Source organism: Anneissia japonica, unplaced genomic scaffold (genome assembly GCF_011630105.1).
Source record: "Anneissia japonica isolate Jap-2015-1 unplaced genomic scaffold, ASM1163010v1 scaffold287715_len1027211_cov185, whole genome shotgun sequence".
NCBI lineage: Eukaryota > Metazoa > Echinodermata > Crinoidea > Comatulida > Comatulidae > Anneissia > Anneissia japonica.
The window spans coordinates 91,635-107,821 of record NW_022724789.1 but is presented as its reverse complement, the minus strand read 5'-3'; the positions used below and the strand labels follow the sequence as shown (position 1 = coordinate 107,821).

General features: G+C 34.3%; 1 protein-coding gene across 6 annotated transcripts in view; it reads right to left on the bottom strand.

Annotated features, from left to right (window-relative positions):
- The window catches only part of LOC117112599 (mediator of RNA polymerase II transcription subunit 15-like), a 23,364-nt gene that overhangs the window by 4,596 nt on the left and 2,581 nt on the right, over positions 1–16,187 (bottom strand). The window contains exons 1-9 of one of the 6 annotated variants that reach the window (XM_033255704.1): positions 11,649–11,743; positions 10,790–10,841; positions 9,552–9,593; positions 7,694–7,827; positions 6,479–6,667; positions 5,417–5,461; positions 2,909–2,946; positions 1,864–2,135; positions 1,005–1,129 (exon numbers count right to left, since the gene is read on the bottom strand). In XM_033255704.1, the coding sequence (XP_033111595.1) occupies positions 1,005–1,129; positions 1,864–2,135; positions 2,909–2,946; positions 5,417–5,461; positions 6,479–6,667; positions 7,694–7,827; positions 9,552–9,593; positions 10,790–10,793 (849 nt within the window). In that variant the 5' untranslated portion in view covers positions 10,794–10,841; positions 11,649–11,743. Of the gene's footprint in view, positions 1–1,004; positions 1,130–1,863; positions 2,136–2,908; positions 2,947–5,416; positions 5,462–6,478; positions 6,668–7,693; positions 7,828–9,551; positions 9,594–10,789; positions 10,842–11,648; positions 11,749–16,187 lie in introns of those variants that run through there. The other 5 variants (XM_033255699.1, XM_033255700.1, XM_033255705.1 and 2 more) reach the window with 5 other exon arrangements.

The following is a 16,187-nucleotide window of genomic DNA, read 5'->3' as shown; positions in this document are numbered from 1 at the left end:
ACCAGTCACTCATCGCAAATCGTGTTTCAGGCTGATTTCTCAAATATTGTTCTTTAAACAGTTTTATGTTTAAATGCTTGTAGCTTCATAAGAAAATGTCAAATTTAAATTATTTTTTTTTACTATTTTATAGCTCTCATTTATTTTCTTTTAACCTTGTATTAAAAACTAAAATCAAACTTTGCGACGAGTGACTGGTTTGGCTTGTCTTTGCCACATATGTTGCTAATATTTTACGCTTGTCTAATTTCTGCTGCACAACCAAATTTCATTGAATGTACTTTTAACTACAGCTCTATCTACACTATCAAAATTTCTTTGACAAAAAACTGTTGTATGCCCATATATAGTCATGATGTGCCCATATATAGTCATAATGTGCTTATATATGGTCATGATGTGCCTATATATGGTCATGATATGCCTATATATAGTCATGATGTGCCTATATATGGTCATGATGTGCCTATATATGGTCATGATGTGCCCATATATGGTCATGATATGCCTATATATGGTCGTGATTTACAGTAGGCATATCACATGTTTTTTTCAAGTAAGATTTAATAGTCTGTACAGGACAAAGCTGGTGAATGATCACTGAACTCAACATAACTCAAAATGTTGAGACAAGGGATGGATGGATGGATGGATGGATGGATGAATGTATTAGGTGTAAATACCAAGGATAACCCATGAAAGTCTGAAGAAGACTTATTTCCAGTGGGGTCGTTCTGGTGGTGATTACCAGTACACCGGAAGACAATCCCCTCCTCTTTTCCGAAGAGTGTACTGTGTTCTTTAATGTATAAACAGGCCATAATGCACATGAGACCAACAGCTTAAACATCTCATCCGAAAGAGGGTGCGGCTATCGTAACTTGCATTTCAGCCCTCCGGCTGAAACACAAGCAGAGCAGCAACAGGAAACCAACTGTAGAGATCTCCTCAGTTCAGCGTGCACACAGACTGAGCTAAGCTGCTCTTACAGTAATGGGACTTACACTTACAAAGTTCAGTTTCTGCAAAACCTGTTCACATTTGAGCAGCGTCGCTAAAGGAAACACTGCATTTGGGTTAGTAAGGATATTCAGAAGATTATTAAGTTTATCTTGTTCTTTCTTTTTTTCTGTAAAAAAAAAATCATATCATTAAACTCACTATATTGTCTATAATCATCTCCATTATCATTGTTTTAAATATTATATAATAAATACTAAAAATATAATATAATGATTTATTGTTCAAATATTTTGATATTTTTTTTTATTGTTAAATTCATGTATAAGCTAAAATCTAACAATATTGTTTCCATTAAAAAAATTTCCAGCTTGTTCGAGATGCTACTGGTTTTAGGTCAAAGTCTTCTCAGATAAGGACTTAAAATGGAGGTCCAGTGTACACATCTGGCTTGAGCACACTTTAAAGAACCCACTGCATCTTTCGGAAGAGTAGGGGGTTACCCCGATGTTATGGTTCACTTCACCTCCTGTCGTAGAATGTAGACACGAAGCTACATTTCACCTCTTTACGGCTGCTACAGTAATCACAGTCCACGCCCATTTGCAAATCAGCATAATGCTGCTGCTAGTTATGGGTTATCCTCCCACCTTTACCTTTATTTACTTTTTCATTATTTTCTTTTTCCTAACCAGGAGAGCAGGCGAGGTGGTGTATGTAACCAAATGTGGCCCAGACAGAAAACCAAACTGGGGAATAACTACAAACTAACTACAAAAAAATATTTTACATATGCTGTTAGGTAAGCATTAACAGCAGTTTTATAGTTTTATAGAGAACAAGGGAAATATAAAGAATTTTATATAAAAATGAACAGAAAAATAAATATTCATAAGCCCTCACCATCAGTGCTCATCTTCTTCAACATTTTTTTCAGAGGGTCGACATAGATTGCAAGTTCTCTACGCTTAGTCTCGTACTGTTGGCGGTCCTGTTCGTTCATCTGCATACTCCTTGGGCTCGGATTTACCCCAACTGAGCTAGGGGCACTAATGGAGCCTGTTGAGGGTGTACTGGGAGGACCCATAGTGGCACTGAGGGGCGATGGAATAGGTTGTTGGGGAGATGGGGAAGGTTGCATGTAGCTACTGGCTGGAGAAAGCACTGGCTGTAAACTGAAAATGGAAAATTTATTAATTTTACACTCCCCAGGTGTATATGTAATATTAATATTTCCTTGTGATAAACCAATTAATATTCACATTAATATTCATAAAAAATTTACACTTATTCATTTCATATTTATTTATAAACATTCACTAAACTCCCCAGGGGGTTTCACATTGTGACTTCATCCAATAAGTAAAGTAGCAAGCTTATACAAATTAACATATTTAGACTTTATAACGATTAGTAAATACTGCTACTTAGGAATCAGATTAACACTAGCCACTAAAGTTCAATTCAGGTTTAGCAGAGCCTGGTGGTCAAGAAACCGGGCTAGTTATCTGGAGGTCGTGGGTTCGATTTTGCACAATTTTTTTTTCAAGTATTTGGGAACATTCTGAGTATTTAGTATGATACCACGTCGGAGAAAGTAAACATTCCTACTAAATCTCCAGATGCAAAAACCTCCATTTACTGCATTTATAACACTTCATTCTCAGTTTTAATATTACTTATTACCGATGATTGGTGTCGGGCCATAAAAACAAGGTGTTTTCTAGCAAAAGATGGTTGGTAGATGGAACAAATATAGTTTTTTTAATTTATTTTCACGGACCGTAAAAAAATAAGCAAAGGGCCGCATGTGGCCCGCAGGCTGTATGTAACAACAGTGGTTGTCTGGAGCGAAAATTAAATAACCTTGGGGGTCATTCTATAGGTGGGTCTAGGAATACTTGTATGTCTGACTTTATTTTTAAAAAGATCTGACTGATATACTTACGCAGAAGCTGGCGATGGTATTTCTCCATATGCACTTGGCTGTAGGCAACAGAGAAATTCAAAAGACAAATCAATGTTAACAAAGAATGATTCAATTTTAATTTAAATAATTATAGATAGGTTGTTTTGATTAAGGCCAAATAAGGCCCTCACGCATCAATTTTTCTCTGCCTTACCAATTTTTTTTTTAATTTTTAAAATTTTCTTTATTTATGAAATGTATTAAAATCTGGCTGACTCACAGACATCTGTAAAATTCTTCTCTCGATCATTCATGGTTAGGGAGATGCTCAAGCACTTTCTAGGGACAATTTCATTTGAACTATTATGAATTAAAACTCAATATAGGCTCCTACATATGAATCATGTTTAGTGCCTCTTTTATTTGCTTTCAATGTGTCTACTCAGTAAAAGTGAAAAAGTAGTAGCTATTTCTCATCAGCTATCTTGGATTTGACATCTTTGAGTAAAAAAAAAAGTGCCCTCGTTTTCCTTTTTAAAAATATTAAGACGAGAAACTATGATTTTTTTTTTCTTGGCCTTATACAAATACACCAAGTAAAATTATAAAATTAAAAAAAGAAAATTAAATATAAAACAAAAAGGCAGTAACTGCGAAAAGAGACAGAGACATTTTGAGATTCAACGTTTCGATCTATTTGATTATTTTCAAGAATGGTCAAATTTTCAAAGAAAATTAAATATCTAACCATGCATTTGAAAGAGAATACCAAAGGTACATTTGTAATTATGCAGAATGCGTGCAAAATATTCTAACTGCAAAGATGATAAATAGATAGATTTAACTGGTTAGATTATTTCTTTTTCAAAAACTTTGATGGGTATAACAGTAACAAAATGCGAAACAGGCATTTGTCTCAACAATGCAAATACGATGTTCAAAAATGCTTTGTAAGAGGCCACAAATAAATTTTGTGATGCTGTGTGCCTGCACCGCTGGTTATGCTGTTGGTGACCCTGCTACGACTTTTCCAGTCAACAGATAACAGAAACCAGAATTCATTATACGCACCTATCCGCTAAAGGAAGCTACATTAAAACCTGTGTAGCTCCTGAATGGACTTCAAAGTGAAAAGCTTTGCAATTGACCAGGAAAAACCGTTTACGAGGCAGTAGATTTTGGACTCACCAGTGGTACTGTAGTCGGCAGATAACATAAACAAGCTATGAAATCTTATTGGGTAATTGATTTCTTTTGTTGAGCTATTAGATCAAGTCTACCACTCATGAAGAACTATGCAAAAAATATGACTGGTATTTTTTTTAATGGTATGTGGTCAAAAATTGACAGGATTCCACTGCAATACTAGCCTACAAAATTTGTAAACTGTCGTTCGTGGTGGTTTGCAAAGGTCTTTATTCTCATGTGCGGTGACCTTAAATAGCTTAATACTCGGACTTATAAAACACTTATATTACAATTTACATGCAGTAGAACTCCTATTAAGGGGGCACCTTCAGGACCAAATGTGTCCCCTTAATGGGAATTCCCTCTGAATAGTTGTTGGCTGTAGTTTTAAAAGGATAGAGTTCCCCTCATTTTGTGGTCAAAAGTGTCTGCTTAATAGGGGTGTCCCAAAGAAGGGGGTTCTACTCTATGTGAAAGAATAGGTCAGTAGATTAATACTAATTAGTGATGATTAGTTTTAGGGTAGGATTACATGCAAGATGCAATGCAAAGATTTACTGTATATGTTGAAATAATAAATCAATAGATATTTTAGTAAAAGTGTCTGTAAAGCAGTGAAAACTAATATGTGGCTTGTTGATGGTAATGATGTATTAAAATGAGTAATTCAATTGTTAATTGAATTTTTGCACGTACATTTTTATAAACAATATAAAAGGGAAAAAAAATTAGAGATTAAGCAATGTTTACTGTATGTATGTATACAAATGGTAGATAAATGTACAGACGAATATAATAATAAAAGTATATTTTTTAAAATAAACTATATATACAGTATACACACAAATACATATATGCAAATGTATGTGTGCATTTATATAATATATATTTAGCACTGTAGGTATTAAAGCTCATCTCCTTCCTCACTTTATTAACTTGAGTAACAGACTCTTATCTGAAGCTATCATAAAATAATACAGAATTTCCTTTTCCAATCAATTGAGTCAGAAGTGGGCTTCAAGTGAAATGCAGCATCTTTCATGTAACATATTTTAAGATAGTGGGAGGCTTATTCCTTAAAGTTCATAGCTACATTGCAAAGGTAAACAAAAATATACAAAATTGAAATTGAGTAAAAAAAATAGAATATAGACGTGGTTGCCTTAGCAAAACCATACAATATAAACAGAAAAAAAATGAATGGCCGAAAATGGAGGAAAAGAAAACAAGAAATGAAATGCCAAACAGTATGAGGGAATAATGTTGAGGTACACAGGTGAACCCAGGCAACAAACCAGAGCTAGTAGAATACAACCATAGCTTGTATGCGTTGAGAGGACAGAAAGTGATATTACTGACCTTTGGCGACCCCCAAACTTGATTAAAAGGCGAGGCAGGTGGTCGCTGTTGAAGACAAAAGGACTTAAAAATTGGTGCACTATCATTGAATCCAGTAATGGTGAAACACAAAAAAAAACTGACAATTATAATATAATATACAAACAACAAATAAAAACAACAATAAATCAATTATTATCTGTACAGTATAAAACAAAAAAATAGAAAAATACTTATTTTATATAGTTGTAATTTATAATTGGGTTTTAATGGTTAGTGTTAATAATTTCACAACATTATGTCACTTCAGAATTTTACTGTATGTAGTCAAAATATCTAAATGTTAAATGTTATTAATATAACTAAATTAAACATTGGAAAAATTTGGTTATGTTGTTCACAAACAAATATAAAAATAATACATATTTCTAGCTAAATACAAATCAATTAATGGAAAATAATGTTTGAAAAAGTAAACAATATTCATTCTATTTTTTTTGTGATTATCATTCAGAAATAAAAATTTTTAAAAGTATACAAAGCTCTTATAAAAAAAAATATAGTGCAAACTAGGTGAAATGCCAATAACTATTTGTATATATTTAATCAATCAATCCTATTATAAAATAACAAAAGCAATGGGTAAATAATAATACAAATACAAACTAACAAAATGAATGTAGATGGTGTTAGTTCATGAAAACAAAAAAGCACGTCAAAATAAGCATGTATTGGTTGTCAAGCACTTTTGTATTCTTTACAACACAAAAAGTTTGTAACAACAGTAGGGCATTATTTTAACACACTTTTTTGTTTTTTCAATCTACATTCACTGTGTTCATACAATAAATTTATTGTGTGAACGCTGTATTAAAAAGGATCTGATTGCAGTTACAGTAGAATAAAAACTTTTGAAAGAGTTCTACGTCGCTTGGCCGTTCCACGGTAAAACAACGTAACTGGACAAAAATATAATAGCAGTTAGATTGTTTTGCCATGGGACAGCCGTGCTGACGTTACAGCCCTATGTACTGTAGAACCCCACAAAGTTAATTGTCACGCGTGTCACCCATTGGAACTCACCTGTTGGGGTGTTACGCTATAAGTTGCTTGAGTTTTCACACCTTGCTGCTGCTGCTGTTGTTGTTGCTGTTGTTGCTGCTGCTGTTGCTGCTGCTGTTGAAATTGGTGGAGCTGCTGTTGCTGCTGCTGAAGTTGTTGCTGCTGTTGAAGCTGCTGCTGTTTCTGTAGAAGACTTTGTTGTCCCATTACCTGTGGAAAGAATGTATGAGAATCTTCAGAAAATTAAAGAGAAATAATAATTGTAGGCAAATAACATGAATATGGTAATGAGCTTATCCAATTATGACCCTGTCAGTGGATAAAAAGCCACATGGAACATGCCATAACACTGCAACAGTAATCTGTGTACTATTAGTGCTTGAACCTACCAGCTACCCACTACCGAAATATAGCTACTAGTTATGCTGTGCGTGTCTGTGAGCTTCTGTGTGTTCGTGTGTGCGCGTCTGTGTGCTTTTGGGTGTGTGTAGGCACGTCTTCCCGGGTGCATAACTCAAATACTGTTGGACCGATTTACTTTAAATTTTCACTTATTGACAATGTTACATGCATCTCGGTCCTCCTCAAATTTGGTACAGATTTTAGAATGTCATGTGTATATGATGGTATAGGCCTGATTTGGCTAGGCTGAGCTGACTCAAGTGGACCGACCTAACACAAGCTGGCGGACTGGAAGCAGTCCGACCAGCATGCAAACTAGCCTGATTGATGGGCTTAGACCTACCACGCGAGGCTACAATGTTCATAAGACGCCATTATTGTTTCAGCACATAAATGTGGTATACAACAGGGCAAAAGTTTTGTAATTTCACATTATTTTGATGTTAGTATGGTCTGAATGAATGCAATTTGAAATGTGGGGAAATAAGATTTCGATGAAAATTTAGAATCTCGGGTAATAGTATTTGGAAAATTAGCCCTACATTTGGCTCCCTTTTTAACCAGCTACAGTAGATGCAGTATCAACACCATATCTGTCTCTTATACACATCTAGATGTGTATAAGAGACAGGAATAGGTCAGTAGATTAATACTAATTAGTGATGATTAGTTTTAGGGTAGGATTACATGCAAGAGGAAAGGGGAGAGGGAAAGGGGGTGCCTTTGTCGTCTTATACTATATGCTCAAAATACAAAAAAATGTCCAAAAATCTTCTCAAAGTCGTGATCGTCTTATACGCGGACTGTCTACAGTAAGTAAGAAAGCCTACCCACCTGCTGTTGTTTGAACTGTGCCATTTGTAACTGTTGCTGTTGTAACTGTTGCTGCTGCTGCTGTAACCCTGGAGTGGCTACCCGCATGCCCACATTGCCTGCCACTTGCTGCAAATTTTGCATCCTTAGTCCACCTGCAAAGATAATGGTTATTTTTTGTTTATTTTAATATAATAATATTTAAAAAAATCATCAAACTTTCGGTACATCATGTGTAAAAATATGCTTTTTGAGGTAAAACCATTAGTTTAATAAATATTCATCAACATTTCATTATTCAATAATATAAAAAATTGTAAGTAAATAGAATACAATAATTTCATTGTGCCCATTCGAAATGAAATTGTTCATAGAGAGCACATCAATATAAAAAGCACAAAGCTAAAGCAAATAAAACAATAGGCTGAGAACAAAGTTAGTCAATTCTAAAAAGAGGTTGTTAAGTAGTATGCAACTAGGGACCTTTTGAGACTGATTTTTAAGGTGTTTTTGAAAGAATATTTAGGCGCAAGTTACGAGATTTTGATTTCTACAGCAGACAGTACCCAAAGCATTATCTTGGTAGTCACATTGGCCTTGATGCATGCCTATAATTTTTTTCATCATTTTAAATAATTCCATTGGAGACTACACACACACGATGTAAGGCGTGCTGTAAGCTAATCGATGGATTAAAATTTTAAAGTGTTAACATGAATGGCGTTCGCTATATTAACGCTGGCATTACAAACAGTGTCAGCAGCAGCAGACAAACAGTTCCTGGTACACCGTCTTCTCATACAACTGAGGAGTCTCCAATGGTGGAAGGAGAAGGTTTAACATATGGCCTGGTCCAGAAAGTTGTAAATTTCGTCAAAGTACTCAAATTTGCTGAGGATGTCGGTCCCCGCTCCCGACTTGCCGGCTTTAGAAGCAAGGAGCCCCTTTCTTTTTTGTTTGTAGCCATTTTTCAATGTTACAATTAGAATAGACTTTTCCAAACAATACCACAATACACTTTAAAAACCATTAAAGAACACTGTGAACAAAAGCGACTGATCGTGCGCTTTCCTTTCGGGGTAGGTTGTTTGTTTATTGCACAAATAATCGTGATTGGTCAGTCACTTGACATTAGGACTGGAGCATCATCGGCGTTAGCTGAATGGCGTAACTCATCTGGGGTCTCTAGGTGTTGTTAATAACGCCACAGACGCGGCATTGTGTGTGGCATTAGTAACACCACTGCCTAGTTCACACACAAAGACATATTTACGCCCTTACATGTAAGTCACCTAAAGATTCTATTTCGAATAAAGTTGTGGTGCTTATATATGAGAGTTCATATCCAACTTGCGATTGACGTTGTTTAATAATGGGATTAAATGACTGATTTTTTAATGGAGTAAATTATAACAATAAGGTTACAACAAGTCAGATAGGCCTACTGTACATACAATTGACCTTTTCTGAGTGTCAATCAAATTTCCCAACTGACCAATCGGAACAGGCCAGGAATACACGCATGTCCTACAAACATGTGTTGCCCCACAAATGAATGTGTTAGCATTTTCTTTTTTACACGGATACTCTGAAGGACCTTAGCAACAATATCCAAGGGGCGGGGCCATTAATAAATGGAACCATTTTAACACTTTCAATAATTTGTAAGCAGCGCCCCTATTGAATAAAAGTGACACACAATGAAGCCGCAAAAAAATGTTACATATTTATAGTATTTGTCAATGATCACAGAAGGGAGAGCGTAATAGTGTATTAACATGCAAGTATATGGGAATCAATGCAAAATGTATACACTCTATTCAAAAAGGTGTAAATGCATTATTTGTCTTCCAGAGTTGCACCAAACATAAATACACACCTTGCTGTTGCGGGCGGACCGCCATGGTTGTTGGACGTTGATCTGAAAAAATATGTTTCTTTTAATGTTCATGATCAGGAAATTGTCGAGTGGGGTCATTGGAGGTCAACAAGTACTGTACTATCAGATCCAATTATCTTTGAAGCATGTCAGGGAAAATTACATATTAAAATGTAACTTTCATTATGGTTCAAGGACATTACAACTGAATGTTTACATTTGTATAGAGCATAATTCTGTAGCCTCTATACAGAATATTACTGTACAGAAGTTGTAAACAACAGACGGATTTGGCGATGTTTGTTTAAAGGCAGTTACATGATATAACTTGGGTATACATGAAAAACATTACAGTGCGATAGTATACAAAAAGATAATGTTATGGTTGCAAAAACAACCACCCACTGTTAACGCGAGAAATAAATGGCTAGGAAAGGCAATATGATTGTTCAAAATAGTGTTTATTTACTCTTAGCATTCTTCTAGGATTGTATGTCTTGAAATTTTGCGGGTCGGTACTACGCTGTACCTACAGTAGGCCTAACATTTGTCAAAAAATCTCAATGTTTGCGGCCAGTGTCTTTACAGCATTAGCAAACCATTACGGCAAAATTCTAAACTCTAATTTCCAATCAATTTGGTATAGTTTACTGGCAATTATGATGATATTTACCGCATTAACAAGCGACGGCCCCAATAGCAATGTCCATGTAAAACACCGCTGTGCCAGTCGATTGTTTATATCCAACACACAAATTAGGTCATGTGACGCCCATCGCCGAATCCCTCTATTCTTATACTGTTGGTGGTAATAGTATTTGTTTTTCTCTAGCTCTTTCTTCCAGTTTTAATTGTATTGCAGTGGCAGATCCAGAAATAGAAGGTGCCAGGGGGGGGGATTTTTACAGATGGAGTGTCCAGACTTCCTAGCTCCATCCTGTTTAGTGTTGAGGTAAAACAATTGATTTCTACAGCACCTTTAGGTGGCCAAATATGGCACTTAAATTTGAATGCAATTTTCCTTTCCCCACATTTTTTTCATTCACTCAATCAATCATTTATTAATATATATTTTTTTGTGAAGCATCAGATTTTTCCAACGACCTACAGTAACATGTTATACACAGCACAATCACTGTGTTAAACACAATACTAAAGTTAAACTAACATAATCACAAAATATCTATACAAGATACATAGACGATTGATGAAAATACAAGTATAAGAAATTTACTTACTCATTTCTTTAACTTTGATGATAACTTTGGCAACATAACCCAAGTACTCTTCCTGTAAAGGATTATAAAGGAAATGACGGAAATGGAAAAGTTGAACAAGATGGAAATAAGATGCATTGTCAAGCAACTCAAATTACCACCTCAAAATCAAAGCAATGGTCTACTAAGAAGACTGTTGGGACTGTACAGTAATCATGGTGAAATATTGACATTTTAAAAGTATGGAATGAAAAAAATGACAACTTGGGATCATAAATTAAAGGATTATAAACAGATGGGGAATGAAATTGAATAATGATATATAGTGTATTATAATTATATGTTTCAATTTGACATTGAGCACTGGACATATTTTTTTATTTTAAATTTTACTGGTCGCAGTACCAACACAAATTTGGATGAAGTCACCATGCTTTAGAAGGTTTCCATGGTAATTCGTTGTTCCTATTCCCAGATTCTTGAAGTGCAATGTCCTGATTAAGCTGTGCTGGTAACCAGCAAAACTTCAAATGAAAATCCAATATTTTTTGTAGCTTAAAATGAAATTTATAAAACAGTCCCTATACTGTAACTGTATCCATCACAGATAAAATTCAAAACAAGATGATGACATCGTATCATAATATATGGGCACATCATGACTATATATGGGCAGACAACGGTTTTTTGTGAAAGAGAATTTTATATTCTGGACAAAGCTAAGTCATCAATGATAATATAGCATTTTGCATCATTTTAACGTTAATATAATAAGAATATTAATAATAACAATGAAAATACAGTAGTAAGGTATTCATAACAAGCAAATTATACCACTAGAATCATATTGTACTGTATACCATAATAAAAACAGACTCACCTCAAAAAAACAAATATTTAAAGTTTTTTAAATACACTGAGAGATGCATGAGAATTGCTTACACTACCATAGACCTCAGGTACTCAATGAGACGGATTTGTACAGTAAGTTATTATCAAGAGTACCAGCTTGCATAATATGCTGGAATAACAAGCTGATGATCGTATGCACATCTTCCTGGTTGCACACATTAATAGCATGTCAATTTTCGGTTTCCTTGTGGCTTAAAGGGAAAGTTATCAAGATCCCCCACAGAGCTGGTTGATCATTACTGCCTCCTGTAAGGATCTGATATAATGCCTCATTTTTAATATTGTAGGGATAGTGTAAAGGTACTTTTATGGTTATTGGTATTGTAATTTTTAAAAATCTTATCTTATGTTTGTTTTTAAAATACACTTTAAATAAAAAAGGAGTAAAAAGAAAGTGATATGATCATGCTTAGAGAGTAATGTAAATCCTTGCCAAGCCACTAGGGCCCATAAGGGCTACAACTTATCCCCAGTTTCTGTAGCGTGAAGCGGATGAGAGTGTGATGCTCCCCCAGGGTGGGAAGTTATTCCACTGCAGGCTTGCTAGTACCCATTAATATAGCTGGGTAGACAGAAGCAATGTAGATTAAGTGCCTTGCTCAAGGAGACACAAGCGAAATGCACAGCGAAGGATTAAAACCCTGATCTAGAGGTTGGGGAACCAAACCATTTCCACTGCACCAAACTGCTTCCACAGTGAGAGATATTGCAAAAAACCATGAAGCCCACAAATCTCTAAAAAACGCAAACTTCCTACAAAAAACACACAAACCTTTGCCTGCATCATCTGAAACCACTTGATAATAATTATAATGTATTATCAAAGGAAAAAAAAAACAAATTACAAAAAGAAATGTTCTGTGGTTATAATTTATTTTTGGGTAAAAAATAAGAATTATACTCCTGCAAACCTATTGCAACGATCACACACCTCTGTCTACTGTAAACCACTCAAAATGATAGGCCTATAGTTTCATTATACAGCTTACCTACTGCACTTATACAGAGCTCATTTCTGAATGCAATACACCGAATTAGTCATCAAACCGAAGCCGTTATAGTGGGTATAACATAAAAACAAACCGTAATAGGTGGCAGTTTTTTCACGCAATAATAAGCCTCCGCTCGAGTAAATTTTGAGTCTTTAAACTCCTCAAACTAATTTATTTGTACATTTTATCATAAATTACTTATCGAAAAGCCTTGGTAATTATTTCTATAATAAACTTCACAGTATCGACCTGTTAGATTTGAAATAGAGTGAAAGAAACAAATGGAAACTTGAACATTTTTGCATAGGGACCAACTTATCTCACCGAAAGATTAAATATATATCAACCAAATAGACCTCTGCGATCCCAAGGTAGGTTCATATACATTAAGTGTTCCCAGAGTTAAAACTCAATCATTTGGGGAGAGGGGTTTTGCAAAGGCTGCACCTATGCTCTGGAATGATTTGCCATTTCAGCCTCGCAGTGCCTCTTCATTAGACATTTTTAGAAAAGCACTGAAAATGCATTTATTCATCCTAAATTATATTCAATAACTTGTTACTGGTGCACGGTTTTAAAATTTTGTAATAAAATGTTTTAACTGGTAATTTAATTGAAGTTTGATGGTTTTAATTATAGCTCAATTGTTAATAAAATATTTTAATCATTAATAATATATTTTAAATTGTTTTATTTCAATTTTTAATGTATGAATATATTGCGTCCGAAATATTAAATGTATGCCTCAATTTTGAGATAATGTGCAAATTTTAGATTTTTATAACTGCTTCATACAATATTGTCGGTTAATAAATACTGGATCCTTTTTCTGTATCATTTTATAAATATTATTGTAATTAATGTATGAATTCTGATATTCTCAATTGTTTATATTTTGACTGTTAATTTATTGTATTCTTAATGTAAAGCGCCTTTGAACATGATTATTCATGAAAAGGGCGCTATAGAAATTTGGTAAATAAATAAAATAAATAAATAAATAGCCTGTAGCGTGAACACAGGCCTAGCCCTAGACTACTGTTGTAGAGAGTATACAAACAATGTTCTTCTGACTCATTGGCCATCGTAGTCAAAAGAAACATCTTATTCTACAATTCAGCAATTTAAGTTTGTCCAATAGTTTAGACACCACTTTCGACTCCACTCAATACATTAGCATTAGATCTTTTAATACCCAATCGGGCAAATTTTGATGAGGTCATCTTTGGTGACTTATTCTGTCTACTGCAAATGTTTTGGTAGCCAGAAAAGATTGTTTGTAATGACGTCATCTCCACAAAACAAGTCCAGTTCACTTTAATGCCATTAGTTATAACAACATCATAAGTGATAAAATAAAGGAAGGAAGGAAAGACACAATCATATCATTTTCATTTATAGCCTGATAGCAGCAGAACAGAAAGTTTTGGAAAATCCGGCCACCTTTGCATTGACTACTGGAAAGCAATTTAAAGTACTTCAACTTAGGGTGATGAAGTTCATCATCCATGATCAAGATCGCTCATAGAAGCGGTGTGGCACAGAATGTAAGGCATTGGGCTTTATATCAGAAGGTCGGGGGTTCAAGACCGATGCTCATCATACTGCTTAGTGTCCTTGGTGAAGACACTTTATCTGCATTTGCCTATCTTCACTCAGGAGTATAAAGGTACTGTACTTGGTACAGTAGGAGGCAAATGATTTAGAATGATATTAGTAGTGCTGATTACACACATTTACTAGGAATTCTCATTACGAAGCGGAGCAGGTTGCATGTTGTGTATGATCGATTATGTATCTAATGACCAAGAGAAAAAAAGCACCGTGAGCAGTTTTCTAAATACGGTATGTGCACTACAGTATTATAAATCCTTTTAAATATTATAAATAAAAAAATAAGTTTGATGTAGATGTCACTGACGTCAGTATAGGTTGTTTCATTGATCAGCAACGCTGTTCCAAAAAATCTCCAAAATCTAGATTTATCACTTTAATTTTTTTAAGCAGCCACTTCAAACCAAACCAGGATTTTGTAAAGTAGTTTGTATATGATTTTCCACAGGTCATTTTTCAAGCTTAAAAAATAAATTTGAAGCCATAATCTTAAATTTTGAGTTTATGTTTCAGATAAAGGGAAAGTAAGTACTTTCCCTTTATCTGCAACATAAACTCAAATAAACTGAAAAGTGAATACTGAATTACTTTTCAGTTTATTTGAGTTTATGTTGCAGATAAAGGGAAAGTACAATAGTACTGTAACTGAAAGGTCCACTGATTAATCTCCAATAGTACTGTAGTTAGAGAAACACAACAAAAATAGTGCAATGATTCATGATCGTGTTTCTGTGTTTCTTTTAAGGAAGTGGTGCAGAAATAACTAGAGATTTGGAGAGAGCTTGTTGAACACATTTAATACCTTTCAATTTTCTATTTCCTTGTGGGGGTTTTGATAGAAGTGGAGGGTTTCGATTGAACTCTTAAACACAAAGAATCCCTAGTATTTTGCATACAGTATAACTAAACCTTTAATTTAAATCAATCAAATTACTCCATATGACATTAAATTTTAACAAGGAATAAATTATCTAGCAAGCCATAACTAGAGTAAGTTTAATTAAAACACGCAATTGATACCATGTATGTAAGCAATGATGTTTTTGTTTCATATTGACACTGCCATGGAAAGGATGTTCTATATTCATAGGTGTTTGTCTGTCTGAGATAGCATGATTATGTAAAAATTAATGAATAGTCATAATATTCAGGGGTCATTCACATAATCAACATTTTCGTGCAAGTGTACAAACAGTACTCTTTTTCGGTGTCCCCCTGAAAGTGTACATAAAAAAATGTTGATTTTGAAAACCATTTTCCATTTTTGTGTAATGTCACTTGTGAAAATGCAGATAATTGAGAACGACTCCTTTGGGGAGTAGGAGCAGGTATCTAAATTTTGAATTGAAAAATCAAGGTCACAGAAATTCAAAAAATTGAATGAAATGACTGGATCCTCATATTAAAAGAAGGGTTTTTTGGGGTGAAAAGGTCAAAGGTAAAGGAATATCACCTTAGCATACAGTAGTTATGCACTCTATTGCATGCCTGCTCTACAGTATATTTCTACTTTTACATGTTACATTGACCATGGAGGAATTAGTTTAGCATTGACTGATAGATACAATAGATTGATTATATTGTTTGGTGTCACATTGTACTTGTAATGTTTATTGTTTTAACAAAATTAATTTATAACATATTATTATAAATAATAAGGTAAATGCATGATGAGAAAATATATCATCAAGGTAAACAAATAAACCAAGGGTTGTCAATCAAACTGAACAACTGAACAACCAGACCAGGAATACAGTACATGCATGTGTAACCATGGAGGTATTATAGTAAACTACTATAATACTACTATAACTATTATTATTATTTATTATTATTATACTATAATACCTCCATGGTCTAACAAGTAATGCGTTGTCCCACAAAAAGAAGTGTTAACGTAT